This window comes from Pezoporus occidentalis, unplaced genomic scaffold (assembly GCF_034315485.1).
Source record: "Pezoporus occidentalis ecotype Australia unplaced genomic scaffold, CSIRO_AGI_Poc_V1 ctg217, whole genome shotgun sequence".
Taxonomy (NCBI): domain Eukaryota; kingdom Metazoa; phylum Chordata; class Aves; order Psittaciformes; family Psittacidae; genus Pezoporus; species Pezoporus occidentalis.
Window position 1 is genome coordinate 137,166 of NW_026914040.1, and position 18,470 is coordinate 155,635.

Below are 18,470 nucleotides of genomic sequence, written 5' to 3' on the forward strand. Positions count from 1 at the left end.
ATCTGATTTTGTAATGATGATAACAATAAACTCATTGCACTTCAGTTTATATCCTCGGAAGCATTGTGAAAGAGAAAAATCCCCCAGACCACTCTGTTTTCCTCCCTTCCTTCCCTTTTTCCCCTCCCATTCATGTCTGCTTTGCAGGTGAGGGAGCTGATGCACAGTGTGACTTGCTGAAAACACCCTGGCCAACAGCTGGATTAGACCTTGCATACCCTGGGGTTAAATATCAAGTCAGAGATGCCTTTCCCATCCCTCCAGCAAGTTTCTTTTTCTTTGGATGCCACCACAAAAACTCTTCCCCCAGATTCACGTAAAGCCTTTGAAAGGGGATCCCCAGCAAGCGCTCCCTTCTTTGGCATTGCCATGGGAAAAAGAGATCTCAAACAGATGTTCAAAGCAAGTTGGACAGAGCCTTGGTCTAGTGTGAGGCATCCCTGCCCATGGCAGTGGGTTGGAACTAGATGATCTTAAGGTCCTTTCTAAGCCAAACTATTCTGTGATTCTAAGGGAACTGTCTAGACCTCAAACTCCACCAAAAGCTTGAATAACTTCATATAAGCAAGCCATAATTGCTACCCATTAAAAGACAGTAGGATCACTGTGAAAAGGTTTCAAATACCCAACATCTTCCCTTTATTGCTGGTCTGGGGGCCTGCAAGGTGCAGTATGATTGTTTATAGGATATGATGCTCCCCACAGGCAATAAGGAGCTTCTCAGAAATATGTGACAGCTGCTATTGACTTACAGCCTCCCAATTCTCACAACTACATCTTTACAGAAAGCACATGGAAAGCATCAGAACAGGCAACACTTGCAAATGAGGCACCTGTCAGTTGTTTTCCCTGTTACCCTCAACTCAGAGAACACATTCTACTCTAGAAATCAAATGCACCTTTATACAGTGTTAATTACTCCAGCTGTCTCCTCTGAAACATTCCTTGTTTGTTGAAGAACTAGACACACAAGATTGATTACCTCTGTAAGGGTGGGAAAAGAAATCACAGATCCAAAATTTACATTCAACACATCAGCTCAACACAACATGAACGGCTTCCTTTGGATGGTTCATGTGGAAACTGCTAACTACTGCTTGGAAAGGACTCAATACTACAATGCTTGTTTAACAGCCTACAGATAAGCTCTTTCTCATGGGACTCACCTGCTTTGCAGCTCTTGGAAGATCAAAGCCATAAGTAAAACACAGCAAGGAAACCTCTGCTTTAGAAGGAATACACTGGGCACAGCAAGCACTAAGGTTTGGGGTACAAAAGATACCTCAGAGGACCAACTCCTGCATCTGTCACTGATATCTCATCTTTCAGCTACTTAAGTCAGTTCTGTTGCATTTTGCCAATGCACCTGTATTACCTTCAGATCGTTCAGGTTAGAGAGTTGAAACTATCAGGACGGAAAGACAAACACCTCCATTTTAAGCATTTCCAAAAAAGCTAGGAGCTTAAAACATATTTGGAGACGCATTTGGACATCAAAGCTATATGCACTTGAAAAGCAATTTAATTTCTACCCCCTAGAAAGAGATTCCAGAAGGCACGAGTCAGCCAGAGAATCACAATAGCTGTAATGACTAATATGTTTACTCATCTCGCTGCAGTGAGTACATGGAAAACAATGCTCGGGGTATCTCTTCTTGTGCAGAAGCCACAGGCTCGCTGCCGGCCTGGGGCTGAGTGCAGGGTGGGGAGGGAAGGGGCACTCATGAACAGTGCCTGTCCAAAGGCAACAGTGAGCGTGCAGAAGGGGAAAGCACTGCCCAGCTTCTCGTCCTGCAAGGTACATCGAGGCCAACTTTGATAGAGGGGTGAGCCAATGAGTTACATTTGAGACACCAAATACCTTCGTGCATTTATTGCTTGCATGTGTGTGAGTTTAGTCGAGAGCTGGACATAGGGATGTCAAGCTAAACCTCATCTAAATATGGGGAAACCTGTTTCTTCTGTACAGATAATCCTCCTCTTAACTTCCCTCTCTGTTCTACTAACCTCACACTTAACTTGGGTTACACCGAGTAGATAAAAGACCGAGTTTACTGACCTCTGAAGTTACTGCTCTTTCTGGTTTTATTTTTATCCCCCAACCTATCCACCACGCATCTTCACTGCCCAACTCCACTCCAGACATGTTTCAGTCTGGCTTTTGCCTCCTGCCTTCTTGCTCCCACCTTGTGAAGTTTCAAAAACCCTTGGGAAGGGCAGAGTTGACGCTTCATTCTTGCCCCTTTTTGATCGGCTTCCTCATACACTCCAGTGACGGGAATTTCTTGGACTGCCATTCCCTGCTTCCTTCTCCTTCAGTGGGTCACATTTGGCTGACCCATTGGCTTTCCACTCCTATTTATGGTGGCAGCTCTATCATGGCCCTAGTGTCTTTTGATTTAACATCCTGTGTGGCCTTATCCAGGAGGCCAAAGCTGCATCCCTCCCCAACACCAAGCTCAAGGCTTATTAGCAGAGCCGCAGCTCAGGTTCCCAACACCTAACCCTCCTTCACTCTCCTTATTCTCTTCTTCTGAAAGTTCTTCCAGTGCTTTGCCCATGCTGCTCCTAATACACAAGGGAGGAAAGAACAGCAAAAGGACACACACACACAAAAGACCTAGAGAAAGCTCATGAATTTCGACTTTCTATTTTATGAATCCTCTCAATTGTCTTCCTATAAGTGAAGATTGATTGTGTCAAAGGAAGAGGCCAAGCCAGCACTTAGAATCATAGAATAAACCAGGTTGGAAAATACCTTTCAGCTCACCCAGTCCAATTGCTCTCCAGCCCTGCCAAGGCCACCACTGACCCATGGCACTGAGGCCTCATCTCCACGGTGTGTGAACACTTGCAGGGACGGTGCCTGCAGCCCTGCCCTGGGCAGCCTGTTCCAATGCCTGAGCACCCTCTGGGGCAGGAATTGTTCCTCAGCTCCATCTAAACCTGCCCTGGTGCAGCTTGAGGCCGTTTCCTCTTGTCCCATCCCTTGTTCCTTGGGAGCAGAGCCCAGCCCCTCCTGGCTCCATCCTCCTGTCAGGCACTTGTAGGGAGCCATCAGGTCCCCCCTGAGCCTTCTCTTCTCCACACTGAACCCCCCAGGTCCCTCAGCTGTTCCCCATCACCCTTGTGCTCCAGGCCCTGCACCAGCTCCACTGACCTCTCTGGACCTGCTCCAGCACCTCTTAACAGCAGTTAAGAAGTCAAACAGAAAATACCTGTTCCAGTACCACCCACTCTTTCTAAATCCTCCCCTGAAGTACTGGGGGGCTGCATAACTACTTTACATAGACCAGGGACCCACGCTATCCTCCCTCCTGCTAATGCTGAGCAAGTATAACCTAGCCCTCTCAGGAAATCCATACAGGTATCAAACGGAGACACAAATCACAGCCAGAAAGCATTACAACTGTCAGAGGCTCCTCCATGAGCAAAATCACAATTAGATGCCTCAGTAAACAAGAGGATTTCAGGCTGACTTAATTATGACTGAGTCTGTGGACTTCCCTAAACAGTCCTCAGACATGAGCCAAAGCAAACTGACTGGGCTGGAAGCACAGCATGGTATGCAACTGTCATGTCTCCTTCAGCATTTCAGCAGAGGTAAAAACGAGCACTTGCAGAAACCCTGCAATCAGAGCATTTAAGGCCCATTTTTCCCCCATCACTTCAGGACCAATGGTGGAAAAGGTCTGCAGGAGGCAGATTTTTATGCTACCAAGAGACTTTACCCTCCTGGTCCCCCCTTAGGGCTCACTTGTAATAATACAGTGGCTCTGGCTTAGGGTATTTATTTCACTGGGGGGGGGTCACAGGTTGAAGTTACACCCCTGGTCTCATATGAGTTTGTGCTCATATTAAATGCTTCCTTTTAGAAGGCTATTGCTTGGGGGAGGAGATGCCGGAGATGGCTCTCATAGGAACTGAGGGCCACAGGTTATGATCTCCAATCAACCTCACTTCTTTAGGCAGATCTTTGCTTGCCAGGAAAAGAAATCCCTAAGCCAGCTCTTAAGGTCTATGCTGGCAAGGTGGGGTGAGGGATAACTTCTTCAAAGAGACAGGAGAAAGAGTGACTGCTAACACAGGCTGTGCCTCTTGAGAGCTGCTTCAAAACCAACAGTTTACCTAATCCAGACCAATGATCAATGCCAAGAGCATGCACTAAAGAAATAGGCATCACTATCTACAACACTGGCTCAGAACCATCAGAAGCCTGCCTGGCCAAGGCTGCTTGCCCAGCAAAGCAGGTAGGAGCCACCACTTCTCAGGGCCAACATCTACCAAGCTCAGCAATGCATCCAGCCCTCCTGCTCACCAAACCAGAAAATCCTCTACAGGATTGTTTTAGCAGAAGACAGAGCCAGACGCTTCAACTGCTACAACAAAAACTCCTTTGAAAGACCACGTGTAAAGGGTTAAACCTGCTTTACCTAAATGACACCTCGGCAGCTACTCTGAGTACTACCACTCTGCACAACCTAGGTTTAAAGAGGGCTTCAGGACTTGTTCTGCTGTGTTAAGAGCAGGTATGGGGTGTAAGAAAGTTCAAAGCACTACCTATAAGCAAAGGGATTCTGCAGGAAAAACATGAGCTTTGCTTATTTCCAGATGTGCAGATCAAAACCCAGGGGCTGTGGAAGTGATAAGTTAACCAGCTCCTGCACCGCAGGCAACTCAAAGCTTTAAGGTTATTTGTAATTCAGGGACAGGAGCAGCAGGCTAGAGATGGCACGGTTTGTTTTTCAGGTATGCTGTCTGCTTAAAGAATGAATTTCTGAGCGGAAAAACAAAGCAATGACCAACACACAGGAAATTCCAGGGGAAAAAAAAAGCAGGGTTACAGCATTTCCCTCGTACTTTAAAGTACGGAGCAAGTAATGTTTTACAGAGCTACAGATCAAACAGCGAGAAGTCAGGCCAAATTCTGACAGGCAACTTTTAAGTGAAATTACTATGCAGAGATGGCCAAGAAGTCTTTTGGCTGTGGAAAAGACAAGCAGCAGTTTCCTTCAGAGACTGCTGATTCTAAGGATTAAGTACCTTGGACTGACAATGTACAGTGATCCATTAATCCCACCCTTGACTGAGCATCTGGAATCAAAGTCTTGTAACCATTTCAACCCCCTACTGTTCTGCATCCCTTCAGCACCTGCCTCTTTGAAGTGGGTTTTCTCTTTTAGATTTACAGCAGGAGCTAAGGACGGTGGACCTAGACACAGAAGCAGCGTGTAGAAAGATCAGTGCTGACAGCCTGATACGGGAGCCCAGTAAATGCAAGCAGCCCAAGAGCTTCATCTTCCTACCCAACCCCCTTGCATTTATGCACTTGGGCATCTCTGAAGCAGGGGCAAGGCAGATGTTGGCCAGCCTTACCTTGAGTGGCTTAGAGCCGTGTGACTTGTGCCCATCACTTATCGAAGGTCTTTGATTCACCACCGTCAATAAGTGGCGTTGGTGGACTAAGGCTTCCTTGAACTCCTCTTCCGTTTTGGTTTCTAAGAGCTTCTGCCGAAAGGTTATGTCTGAAAACATTGTGGCAAAGGTCCTGCCCACTTCTGTGGCTGTTTTGGTACTTTTCTGAACAGGAAAAAGAAAAAAAAGACAAAAAAAAAAAAACCACTTACAAAACTATTTCCTTTCACTTCTATAATGTAAACCCACTGATTTACCCCATTAGGGCACTGAAGCAAGCTGCTTGGCTTCCAGGACCTGAGACACCCAGTGGAAGAGGGTACACGTGGCAGCTGTTGCAAACAAACACACCAGCCACAAAAGAATCCTGTGAATTCATCAACATACAGAAGCACTGACCCATCTTACCTGATCAACTTCCCAGGATTGATCCAAATCTGAATTGTGTTAAACATCCATTTTACCCCTGGTTTCCTTCTAAGCTGCTAAGACTAAACAAAGAGTCTTTACTATCCTCCAGCATCTCATTAGCACTGCTACTAAGGTGGAAAGATGCTGTAGCCAAGGTTCCTGCAGGTACAAGTGTCCTGATGTCTTTTCTGTAAGACTGAGATCATTGTGTGTATCTGCTTCAGCAGCTTCCCATTTTGGGGGCATTAAAACCCAATTCACTTGGCCTCTCTGGGGCAATTCTGGCAGCACAAGTGGAGATTTAGAGCTCTCAGCTGAAATAACTACTCACACATAGGAAAGCATAAGAAAGAAACAGCTGAGCGTGCAGATGAGCTGCCCTATCTTCATTAAATGCTTGGAAGGGACAGGAGACATGCAAACACAAAAGAGGAACAAACGCTATGTGCAGGTTTTAACCTTTCTGTGAGCCACAGACCTGATCATTGAGGATCCAGCTTCAACAGTACCCAAACACACTGGTAATTAGACACAAAGGAACAGCAAAGGAGCCTGAGCTCCCCGTCCCCACACAAACGCACCAAATCCAAAGCTCTACACCCCTGACTTGCTCAACTGCTTGTACCACTTTGTTCAGGACAGATACTTGCCAAGGCAAAGTTATGTAGAACCATAGCTCATTAAGAGCTTCTTTTGATGCAAAGTTTTAACCCATCTGCCTTAGCTATGCTCAACACTCACCACGCAGCAACTGCCAAAGACACCCAAACAACCACCCCCCTTTGAACAGCCTCGAACCTCCTCGGAGTACTGTGAAAAGTAGTAGCGAGCATGTGTGATTGATCTGAATTAGTTTGCATGATTCATAACACAGCAGATGAACAAACTCTTCATGAACACAACCAAATAATTCATTGTTGCTTGGTGGAGACAGCGTGGACATGTGGGTGGCATTGCACTAATCCCAGAGGCATCACTAACACTGTACTTCCTCGTCACTGACATTGCCCTGCCTCCCCCTCTCCTCCATCACCCTCTCTTCGTCACAGAGATTATCCCTTGGGGGATTGCTAGGACATGTTCAACTTCACTTTTTAGGGAAGGGTTTGGATTAAGACAATCTGCTCTGGGAGCAGAAACTGTAAGCTTGGTTCTTTCAGTCTGGATTTCCCATCACAGGGCAGTCTTCTTTCACCTCTAAGCAGTGGCCCTTGGGCTGGATGCTGCAAGCAGTTACCCTGGGCTTCCCAATGCTGCTCCCTTTCTTTGCTTTCCAAGAGAGAAAGAGCAGAGAGATTTGCAGAAGAACAAGGTTTTTTTCCATTCTCCACATTAGAGAAGGCCAAGGATCTGGATTCCTTAGCACAACAGATGCCATTTTCTGGGCTTTTTTTTTCCCCTCTCAAGCAAGGCTCATTTCATCTGTTACTGTCAGCAGGTTAATTATTTTAACTGCTGTACCAGAAATGCGTACTTAGAGCTGGCTTAGATAAACTCATTTAAAATAAAAAGCATATTGGCAACTGCAGCTCTGCTTGGCCTCCACTCCCTTCCCTTAATTTGATGCTGTCCATCGGAAATGCAAACTTTGAAGCTACAAGCGGATGCAGAGCCGTTCGCTGGGTGCTTTGCACGTAGCTGGCTGGAGATAAGCAAGCTGCCATACAATGAAAGAGAGATCAATGCAATTGCACACGGGTTTAGTTGTTTCCCTGCTGCTTTTTATAAGGAACATCAATATGTTTTCAGCCTGTTGGGTTTGAGATCTATGCCAAAATCATTGAACTGCTCAGTTGGGAGAAATCTGCCAAAAATCCTGGGAAATAAGGAAACACCAGTATTTCCATTTAAACAAGGGTGGTGGTGGAGGGGTAGAGGAGACAGACCAGACTAGAAGGTCCCAAGGTCACACAGACAGCATTGAAGAGCAGGAAACTGAATCAGGATGTGTCCTGTTCCAGACAAGGTCTCCAGCCTCTCCAGCACCTCCCAGAAGCAGAGACCTAGTAGACCCAAGGTGTAAACAGCCAGCTTAAGCGTGAAAAGGTCTTGAGCTTTGAACCATTCAACCATTAGCTAGAAGAACACATCATCTTCATCAAGCCAGGGCTTTCTAGGAAGACAGGATGGTGATCCTCAATTAACCTTGATGCCCCCCATGATATTACAGTAAATGTAATACCATGCTATTTGTTGGACTTGCCTACACCAAAGAACCAGTACATTTGGTCAAGTATTAACCTTCCTGCTTTGAGTGCCACAGGCTACAAAAGCACATCCCAATGGGCCTCAGGACAGTCTGAGCCTACAGTCACCCCAGCCCCCAAGTAGTCCTGCCCATACTGTAACAGAGCTCACAAAATTACATCTTCCTCTTGGTTACATCAGTCCATCTGCAACTGCTGCAACCACATCTGCAGCATGACTCAGTGTTCCATCAAGAGAGCTTGCTGGGAAGCAACCCCGATCTTTGCAATGGGGTATCAGCTGCAGACTCACAGGCATGGCTTGAGCCAGGAATGGCATTCCTTACCCCTGAAAGTAGTAGCTAAACTGGTAAAGCTGGAAGGGGGAGATCTATGGAGTTACACATGCATCACAGCATGCAAAAAGTGCATTATCTGTGGAGTAAAGCATGCATCACTGTAGCTGTAGCAAAAAGTATATGGGGACTAAGACACATTTGATCTGTAATGTTTTCCTCCCAGTCAGGCTAGAGGCCATTCTTTGGGGTGAGACTAGAATGCAGCTGACTAATCTACCCCTCACAAACACAGTATCAATCATCTTGACAGCTACTGAGATGATCTCGGGCTTTTTCACATCCCCTTGTGTTTAAAAGAATAATACGTTGTCATTAACCCTAAGGGACCAAGGAAAAGCAATCTTGGGAGAGCACTCTGAAGCACCAGGGTAAAAGCAAACAATACTCACCATTTTTGGAGGAGCCAGGACTAATATCACAAATCTCACTTCACAGGAGTTCTCACCCCAATTCTGAGGCCTCTCCAGGCGGCTGATGCAAACGTGACGTCGCTGAAGGGACTTTATAGTGCAACTGTCAAGGAAGATGGAAATGTTATACTAGGCTCTATGACACAGAGAGTCATGGAATCAACCAGGTTGGAAGAGACCTTTAAGATGATCAAGTCCAACCATTACTCCAGCACTGCCAAAGCCACCACTAATCCATGGCACTGAGGGCCTCATCTACACGGTTTGTGACCACTTCCAGAGATGGTGACTCCACCACTGCCTCAGGCAGCCTGTCCCAATGCCTGAGCACCCTCTCCTAACATCCAGTCAAAACCTCCCTTGGCACAGCTTGAGACTATTACCTCTTGTCCTATGACTTGTCACTTGGGAGACTATGGAATGCTCTTTCCAACGTTCACACACACGTTTCAACTTTAAGAAACACCAGATGTTGGTTGTTAAAGGGTTACCTCTGAACCCTTAAACAGTGCCTTTAACTTACTATCAGCCCAATTCTAACTCTTGTATAAATTTACATCCATGTTTTATGGGAAATAACTTTACAGATTTCAGTCTTCCCTCTTCCCCATCTGCTTTTTAATAGCCAAGAAATCAAAAGGTAGCGAGTACAACAAACTTAGTACTTGCAGTGCTACAGAAGCTTCTACAGAAAAGCCCTCTTCGAAACAACTACCACCTAAACATTATTGGAAAGCAGTTTACACTTCATTTCATTTCACCTCATCTTCCAAAGTGCTTTTGGAGACATCAAGGCAAGGTGCCAAACCAACATATTTCCACTTTCGCCTTGGGCTGCTCTCTCTGTTGGAATGGTTTTCCCTCTTTGCTCTCAGCTGTTATTTTTTCCCTTTCTGATACAGGTGAGTTATAGAAACCAAGCTGACCTCCTTGCTCAGGATCAACAGAGGCAGGATTACTGCTCCGAGGGAAACCCTTGGCTTCAGTCCAGCCAGCCCTACTGGATGTGATGGCTGTTTGACTCCCGTATCGAAGACTAGCAACAAGTTGAAATAAACACAGAGCATCTTTGGATGCTGTGAAAGAGCAGAATGGGATATATAATAGAGCTGTGACCTGAATAGCCATCTTTTTTCCTGCTGGGAAACTCTGGTTAAGCAGCAAAGTGGCTTGGTGCAGTTGCAGGAGGTGGCTGACACCAGCCTAGACTGCAACTCTGTTCCCATTAAAGCTACCTACTACTTCCCAACTCCTCTGAAAAGCACTGGTAAAACATGTACACAGGGTTTGCCTGTTGACATGAAAGAGGTCTGGAAGTGTATTTTCCTACCTCAGAGTGAGTTTCCCCCTTTTTTTTCCTGGTTCAAAGTCACTTCGACTGCTCGCTCCATTTTATTCACCTAGCAAGCACCTATCTCAGTCCTCTGTGGTAGGAGGATTCATCTCTCCTTTAACTTCTCTCCTGCAATCCTAGCTCCTTTCATTTCTTTCCTTTCCACATGTATCCCCACACCCATGCACCCTGAAGGCAGTTGCAGCAATGACTCTTGAAGTAATAAAGAGCCATCTCTTTGACTGGAGATGTACTCATCAGGAGCGCGTTGTGTTTTCTATTCAGTTCTTAATAACTTGCATGCAAAAATCACACCACCAAGTGTTTTCTTATTGACTTCCTGATCACAGATTGGAAGCAGCCTACTTACACAAATTAATCTGACAAAGGCACTTGTCAGAGAACAACCAAACAGCTTAATTAGAACAATATAGGTCATGAGTAAAGATGACTGTATTTCATTTATTTCTCAACTCTCCTCCATCACAGTCCCTTGTGCTTTTTCTACTTGAATCAGCCTTGGAAAAGAGAAAGATTAAAGTAGGTTCTAAGGTTAGGAGCAAATCTCTTCTAAAGTAATTAGAAACAGAGTGTAAGCTATCTTCTTGACTAAACCCATAGTTTGGGTCTGCAACAACCCTTGTCCTTTCCTCCCAAGGGATCAAATGAGCACAGACAACGCTATTTCACAAGCAAATCAAAGTTCTTAATAGCAATCCTGCTGTGGCTGGACAGCATACAAGTCTCCTTGTGTTATATTTCAACAAGTCAATGGGGAAGGTGCATGAACTCTGGGCTTTAGACTAGATAAGAACCTTCAAGTTCTCTCACCTTCAGCCACCTGGTCACTAACTGCACGGTTAATGCACTGAGCAAACATTCTTGTATTTCGAACTCTGTTCTCAGCATTTCACACCTCTGCTGTTGAATTCATCTATTTGTTTTGAAAAGGAAGTCTTTCTGGGCATTCAGAGCACCATTTCTGTTCCTGAGATGGCCAGAAGCAGATATCAGATATCTACTGCTCACAGAGCCATACTAACTACACTTAGCTGTACTCCACTTGCCAGATATCATCCCTTTCCTACCATGTCTACTACATGTTTCCTACCATGTATTTGCCCTAGCAAGAAACTACCGACATACAAAGTATGACCAGAGAAGACTTATTAAAGGGCAAGGGCTGATCACACCAGCACATGCCCCAGTGACTGAAGAGGCGCAGGGTACCAAGTTGTGCATGTGCAGGTAAGTTTATGTACGTGTTGCGGAGGTACAAGTTATTGTCAGCCATCTCTTGGCAGTGCTTCTTAGCAGTGCCTGCTCCCACCCAATCTGAGTAAATCTAAGAACAGAAACCTCACAAAAACCAGTATTCAACTGCTCCTACCTGAGGCAGGAAAGCCACTGTGCGAGAGCCCTGATCCTCAAGCTACAACACATGAAGTCATGCTGCAATTTAGCAAGTTATTTGGAAAAACCTATTACATAGTGCAATAATTAAGCCAGCCACATGCTCTTCTGCAGCTAGTTTTCTCCCCAAAGTGACAGGGTTATGTTCCAGCACGGGTAACTAGTCCCTAAGGCTGTGCTCTCCAGAAATGACAGTCCTGCGAACAGTGCCAGTCCACAGGGCCACACCACAGTTCAGTTCAATAACTTCTTGGGTATGGAAGGGAAAACTTGACTCTAAAAGGCTGCTCTTTGTTACTGGATCGCTTTCACATACAACCTAATTTTCCTGGCAGCTAAGCCAAAACCTTGTGTTTCAATGAATCAGGACTCCACTTTTTCCTTAACTGGAGGGACGGGGAAAGTGTGCAACAAGAGGATCTTGCAGCACTTAAGCAGTACTGGAAGATTTAGCAACACTGAGCACGTTTATAACACTCCAAAGAAACCCACTGTCATCATTACTCATTTTTATCTGAAGTAGTTTTATCTTCAGTGCTGGAGTTTGAAACTTCTCACACCTATGAGGCAGTTCCTTCCAACTCTTCTGTGAGGAGCTCTATTGACACCAACACATGCATCTGAATGCCAGCATCACTTACACCAGTAAAGCTAGTGGACCAGCAGCCTAGTTCAGGTCTATGTATGGACACAACTTAAGTCAATAACACCTTCATAAATCAGGCTGAGTTGGCTTAGTGAGGCTAAACCAGATTTAAACAGGTGCCACAGAGAAAGTCTGAAGCACTTAAGCACTGCTGCAAGAAGAGGAGCGGCAGCAGTGCCTGCGTACAGAATCCCGCCTTATCTTCTCTGAACCTGGTCTCCTTCTGTAATTTCCATTTATTTATGGGGAAAAAGGTGTCTTGGTACTTTCAGTGCAAGGACAAGTCACTTTTGCACATGCACCATTCAGCATCTCGAGCTTTCCTTCAAATCTGAGCCATTATTTAGCCGACTCAAATCACATTCTCTGGTGTAGCACTTAGAGCTCCCACTTTTCTTTCTATTCCAGAATCCAGAAACAAATATAATAGAACCCAAACTGCAGTCCCTACCAGACTTGTGCAAATATTTGTAAAGCACAAAAAGAAATAAAGTTATTTGGTTCACATGGGGAAATCCCACGTTATGCAAGAGTGCAGGTAAAACTCAGCACAGCTCAGGCCAAGAAGAGAGTCACTTTCAAAGTGAAGCAACTTATTTCAAGTAGCACTTAAGTAAATTCCTACTAGGAAAAAAAGAAGGAATAATCAGAAGGATAAATAGCCAAGGCTCCCAAAAGCTTAAGGTCTAGCAAGACATTTTCAGCTGACTCTAAATCAAGTCTGGTTTGGCCAAAGTCTTCAAGTTCCCTTTTGGTTTGGTTTGAGCTAAATTTGATTCCCTTTCGGTTTGGCCTGAAAGCTGAAAAAAAATCTATTTTCTCCAAGTATTAGTCACACAAGGCAAATCTGGGCTATGATTTAATGAGATGCCAGGTTGTGTTCTCAGCAATTTCATCTTGATCCTCCAATAACTGAGCTCATAAAAAGGGCATTTACATTATAGCATTCATTCTGCTTCGCTGTGCTCCTCTCATTCCAGGCTGTGTATCCAGCAGCACTGAGTGTGGCACTGTGATGGTGAGAACTGGCAACGCTCCACCAAAATCACAGATACACCGAGTCACGCACAGCTGCAGGTCTGCCCCACACCCAAGATGTTATCAGAGTAATAACACATTTCTCAACCAAATCATCAAAAGGGTCAAACTATGGAGACCCAAGAGAAACAGAAACCCTCTTTAAACAGGGCAAGAAAGGAAGTTAATTCAGAAACAAATGATCCCCTGCAGTAAGAAAAAGTGCCCAGCAGAGGTAATCAGCTAGCCAGCCTTTTCCTGTCCTGATGCAGAACAACAATGACACGTCTTGTTCTCATCCACTGCACATAAATCTTCCTCCATGGAGCAGCTCCAGGCACAAGCTTTCAGAAACCAGAATTTGCAAGTGAGGAATGAAGCTGTGACCAGCAAGCCAGCTCACCCGCAGCTTGGCACAGAGTTGGTACAGCAACAAAGTCGCTCCAAGCTGGATCATTTTGGACTGGTAAATGCACTTTGCTGGGCTCCAGAAAGACCCATCCTCTCTAGCAGTTAATCTCTCTAGGGCAGAGCGTTTCCTATGGGTCAATGCAGAAAGAGACACCTCATCCTCTCTGTACAGATGCTGCACGCACTGAAACAAGTCATCCTTCTCTCCAACAGATCCTCCCAGGGATCCATATTCCATAGGAATTTGAGAGCACTTTTTCCTAATGCAGCACCTGCAAGAGCTTCAGCTCTCCTACATAACCTGTGAGAGCCCAATATGGGTGGCCAGGCACTTAAAAGGAAATTAATCAGTTCTTTGAACCCAAAGAACACTTCAGATAGATGATGGTGATAAATTCTGGAGAAGAGGCTCTTGTAAACAAGACTCCACGTTTCGTAATCATAAATCTGAAGGACAATATTTGTTTTAACCAGCTGACCTGTTTAATTTCCCATAGCATCCAATTTAGCTCTTTGAAAGAGGGGGCAATATTCTGAGGAATACACAGTAACTGAAGGACTCTACTTGAAATCTACTCAACATCTGAATCAGAAGGAACATGGCTTTTCTATAGACCCACAAACCTCTGGGTCTACACAAATCTTTAAAACCTGAAACAGGCTTTGCATTACTTATGTTACCAACAGATCTCTCTACGAGTTTCACCAACCATCATGCATTAAATCTCATAAGTTACTACCCAAAAGTTACTCTATTTGGCCAGCAGTGTTGCTTGATATTCACAACATAGCCTTGCAATACCTGTTTTCAAAAGGCTACCTGGGTTTTTCCAAGTTAAACTCCTTCACATGAATCATTGCAATGACATGCTATACGAGAGTAAGAAATTTTATAGCAACACAGCACACTCAAACCACTAAACCACTGTTTGCTTGCAGAAAGGCTTTTTTCCCCCCCTCTGCTTTGCCTGTTAAAACAGCTTTAGCAAATCAGTTTAACGCACTGCAAATATGTCCTTCACCAATCCACGTGCCTCAGCAATGCAGCTAAAGGATACTGCTCTTCAACTGCTCAATCCAGACTATGAAGCAGCTTGCTTTCTTGTTTTTCTAAGGATTCAGCTTTGAAAGAAAGCAATTATATGTATCTCCTGGTGAGAAGAATATAGCCTGGAAGTTGTGATGCCTGGGGAATTCCACTCAGCTCAGGGAGCATTTGTTCAATAACCCATACAGCTGGTGTTTCTCCTAGAGGACTTCAAGGAGACATCCACCAGCAGTCAGTTAAAAGCTGCTTTAACATTCTTAGCATTAGGTTTCATTCATTAGAAGTGAAAAAATAGTTTAGAATAGGCCTTTGGATCTTTATATGTCAGAGAGTGAAAAAAGCAATTAGGTGTGATAGGGCTTTAGCTTGTGATGAGAGCTACTTTCCCATATACTCTACCCATTGGATAAGGGTAGAGGCCTTCACTGGGCTTTTTGAGCTACAAAACTGTGCAACACCAAAACCTATAGCTTTCACAAAGGTTTCGTCCCCACCTTTCATGATCCAGGCATGCAAAGCATCCAGTCTAACTGCTCCAGACTCTGGATCATGGGAGGTCTGGGTGGTTCACAGGGAACTCTGAGAACCCTCTTACCAGTACACCTATGTGCAGCAGTCACTGCATGCTGGAGGGGTACCAAAGTACATCCCTAGGCTCCTACCAACAGCAGAGCTTCCTCATGGTAAATAACTAAGTCTGAGGATAACAGTTCAGCACTTCCCATTCTGGGACAGGTCTGGTTATCCCTCATCCCAAGTTCTTTAATGAGACAATCAAGCATCAACTTCACAGTGGAACAGCAAGAGATCTCTATGCCAGCTCGTGTCTTGCTGTTCCAGCAAATATCATGAGTAGGAGGAAGAAAGAATTGTGTCCACAGTTTCCAAGGTAAAAGATCATGTCCTTGACTAACTTGTACTCTGAAGTTTGTCATGCTTTCCTAACTTGAAAGCATACACAAACACATAGCAATTCTTCCCAAGCTGAACACTGCTGGTTAGCAGGCTGTGCAGGACTGTGCTACAATCTCAGCTACATGGAATTCCACTGAAGGAGTCTCAAGGTTTCCATAAACTTATGTTCCCTGGTATGGCTTCAGCCAGAGCAGGTTTTGGTCATTCCTGACAAAAAAAGCCTCCTGCGGGTCAGAAGCCAGTTGTTTCCCTGGACTTGTGGAACATTCAAACCTTGAGATCTTCAACTCCTCAACGGTTTGTTCTGTCATGTGGCTATAGCCCAGATCCACATAGCACATCTGACCTTGCTGGTGGTTCAACAGACCTGAAACCATCAGGAAAGAACCAATTCCAACACTGCCAAAACCATATCTCTGAGCTGCTCTTCCTCATGAATGATTGTATCCCAGAACAATACTGAAGCCTATCTCATCCACTAGGAATAACAAGTTGGTTAAGGTGCACAAAACCCAGCAGTACTGGTTTAAAATCCAGGCAAGAGTATAGGCTAAATGCAAGAATGAAGAACAACAGATATCTAAAAGCTTCTCCCTGCTCTTTTCGTCAACAAATTCCTTTTACTTCAGAGCTTTGGAAATCGTTTTGCAATCTGACTTCAAGAAAAATGTGAGATCTAAAAATATGGTTCACAATCTGTTGCACAATAGCTACAGCAGTAATACAGTGCAATAATTAGATAATTATAGTTAATAACTCATCACTGCTTTCCCACCACTTTCTTCTCCCTCTTCAGAGTAACAAAAGGAAGAAACAAGGAAAGTTTTGCACAAGACACCTTCAGGCTGTAAGCTTAGTTTTCAAATCATGTCTTGTCATGGAAGCTAGTATTACTCACATGGATGCATTTAAAGCTTTGGCACACTTTCTACAGAGAGGCTGAACCTACCCTTTTCAGTTTCATGTATATAATCACAGCATTTGTATCATGATCTCTAGAAATGCTTTGTTATTAAGTCAACGCTCCCCAAAGCCCTCCATAGAGCCATGTCACATGCCACAGTAGAAACTTCCACCCCTCCATCCTTCCTAGAGTAGGATGCACATGACCTTGTTGCCACTCTGCTACCTATGGCATCTGAAGTGGACAGAACTGCTCAAAAGCCTCTTTGTTGATCAGCATGGAAAGAGCATTTTACTGTATAAACTCTTCCTAGTTTGTGCAAGCTGCTCTGTACATACCAGGCATAAGAGCAGAGCCAGCAGTAGCACATGTAACATAGATATTATCCAGCTCACTCGCAAAGAACAGAGCCCTGATATGCAAGTTCCCTTTTTACACAGAGACCATAGAATCATAGAATAGTTAGGGTTAGAAAGGCCCTTAAGATCATCAAGTTCCAACCCCCCGCCATAGGCAGGGACAACTCACACTAAACCATATCGTTGTCTTTAAGGGGTTAGAAACAAGGGTGGATTTTTTGTTGCTTCTTGGTCATTTATTATTCTTTTTATCTTTTAAATCATCTATTTCCAAGGCAGAATTCTCCACATTTTTTCCCAGCCATAAGCAAAGGGTAGGAGAAGAACCGATAGTAGAAGGAAAACTATTGTGACAGTCGTCCTAGCAAACTGGTTGTGAAGGCTAAAATATGTGCATGCACTCCCCAAGCCTTTAGGCCCCTATCCAACATATCCCAGTAATTTCTCTAGGAATTAACATCCTTCTTGACAATTCATCTTAAGAGACTGCATATGCATAAAGCAACAGCCAGAAGTCAAAATGCAATGCTTTGGTTGGCTCAGTGACTCAGGTTCTGGCAGGGAAGAATGGGCAAGCCAAATTGTGAAGGGACAGTTTGGCTTGCCCAACACACTCGACTTGGAGACAATAGTTTCAAAACCCACTTTTGGTCAAGTGGAAGCTGGGGTGAAGCCACCATGTCTCATAAATCCCAGGTGACAGAGTCCTTACCGTCTTAAGTGTCTGCTCCAACGTTTAGCAGCGTTGACAATTAATCAGCGCCTGAATTAATTGCCAGACAAAGTAATCACTGTCTAAATAGTGTCAGAATTTCTGACTTCAATTTTCAGTTACAAAATTTAGATGTTCTCATCAAAGGACCCAAGAAATCTTTTGGTACGAGTTCCCAGACTTTGGCAGGCAAAGTAGTCCATCAACGAGTCTGCTTGTCCCCTTCAGAAGTTCCTCTCATTAACATTTCTCAGTAATTAGGATTTTCTGGCTTGAATTTATTTTCAGCATTCTTAGCTTGTTAACACCAGATTTCTATAGCATCCAAGAGTTTAATGGCCTGTGGAGACTGCGGTCACCTCTGCCTAGGTTACTGCTTGTCCAAGAGGAGCATCCCAATGCTGAGACTGAGATCCCCCAGGGTGGATGAAGAGGGCATCACCATCCTGACCTACAAGGACACATTCTGAAGCATTATTCTTCCCAGCAGCAGCAAAAGTGACAAGTTTTGAGCAGCCAGAGGATTCTGTTAATCTAACCCAAGTACTTACATGATACAGAGCCAGGACTGCTGATACTGCACCCCTGTGACTGTCGCTGTGACCCCTTGAATTGTATCTGATAAGAGGTGAACTAGGAGGAGAAGAGAGGGAAACATTACAGACTGTTGGGTTTGTCACTGCAAATAACATTTTCTCTCAAATGGAAGCTGAGTACTAATACAAAGCACACTTATCTGCACAGTGGATTGATGCAAGGGCAGGGGGTGACAACAAAGGTGGAAACGTTTATCCTGATGCTTTTGAATTCTGCCCTTAAGCTATTCACAGCTTGGAAAGGCAGCTGTTTGCTCCTCCCAACATTAACCTACTGCAATATTAGGCTATTAGATTAGCATTATTCAACACACACAACACAGAGACAGGACTGG

The 18,470-nt window shown here is 44.6% G+C and overlaps 1 protein-coding gene across 8 annotated transcripts in view; it reads right to left on the reverse strand.

The window, feature by feature from the left end:
• Positions 1 to 18,470, reverse strand: part of SLC4A11 (solute carrier family 4 member 11) — a 144,474-nt gene that overhangs the window by 33,178 nt on the left and 92,826 nt on the right. For all 8 annotated transcript variants that reach the window (XM_062619971.1, XM_062619972.1, XM_062619970.1 and 5 more), the window contains 3 exons: positions 18,091 to 18,172; positions 8,761 to 8,884; positions 5,377 to 5,580 (listed from right to left, as the gene is read on the reverse strand). In XM_062619971.1, coding sequence (XP_062475955.1) covers positions 5,377 to 5,580; positions 8,761 to 8,884; positions 18,091 to 18,172 — 410 coding nt within the window. The remainder of the gene's footprint in view (positions 1 to 5,376; positions 5,581 to 8,760; positions 8,885 to 18,090; positions 18,173 to 18,470) is intronic.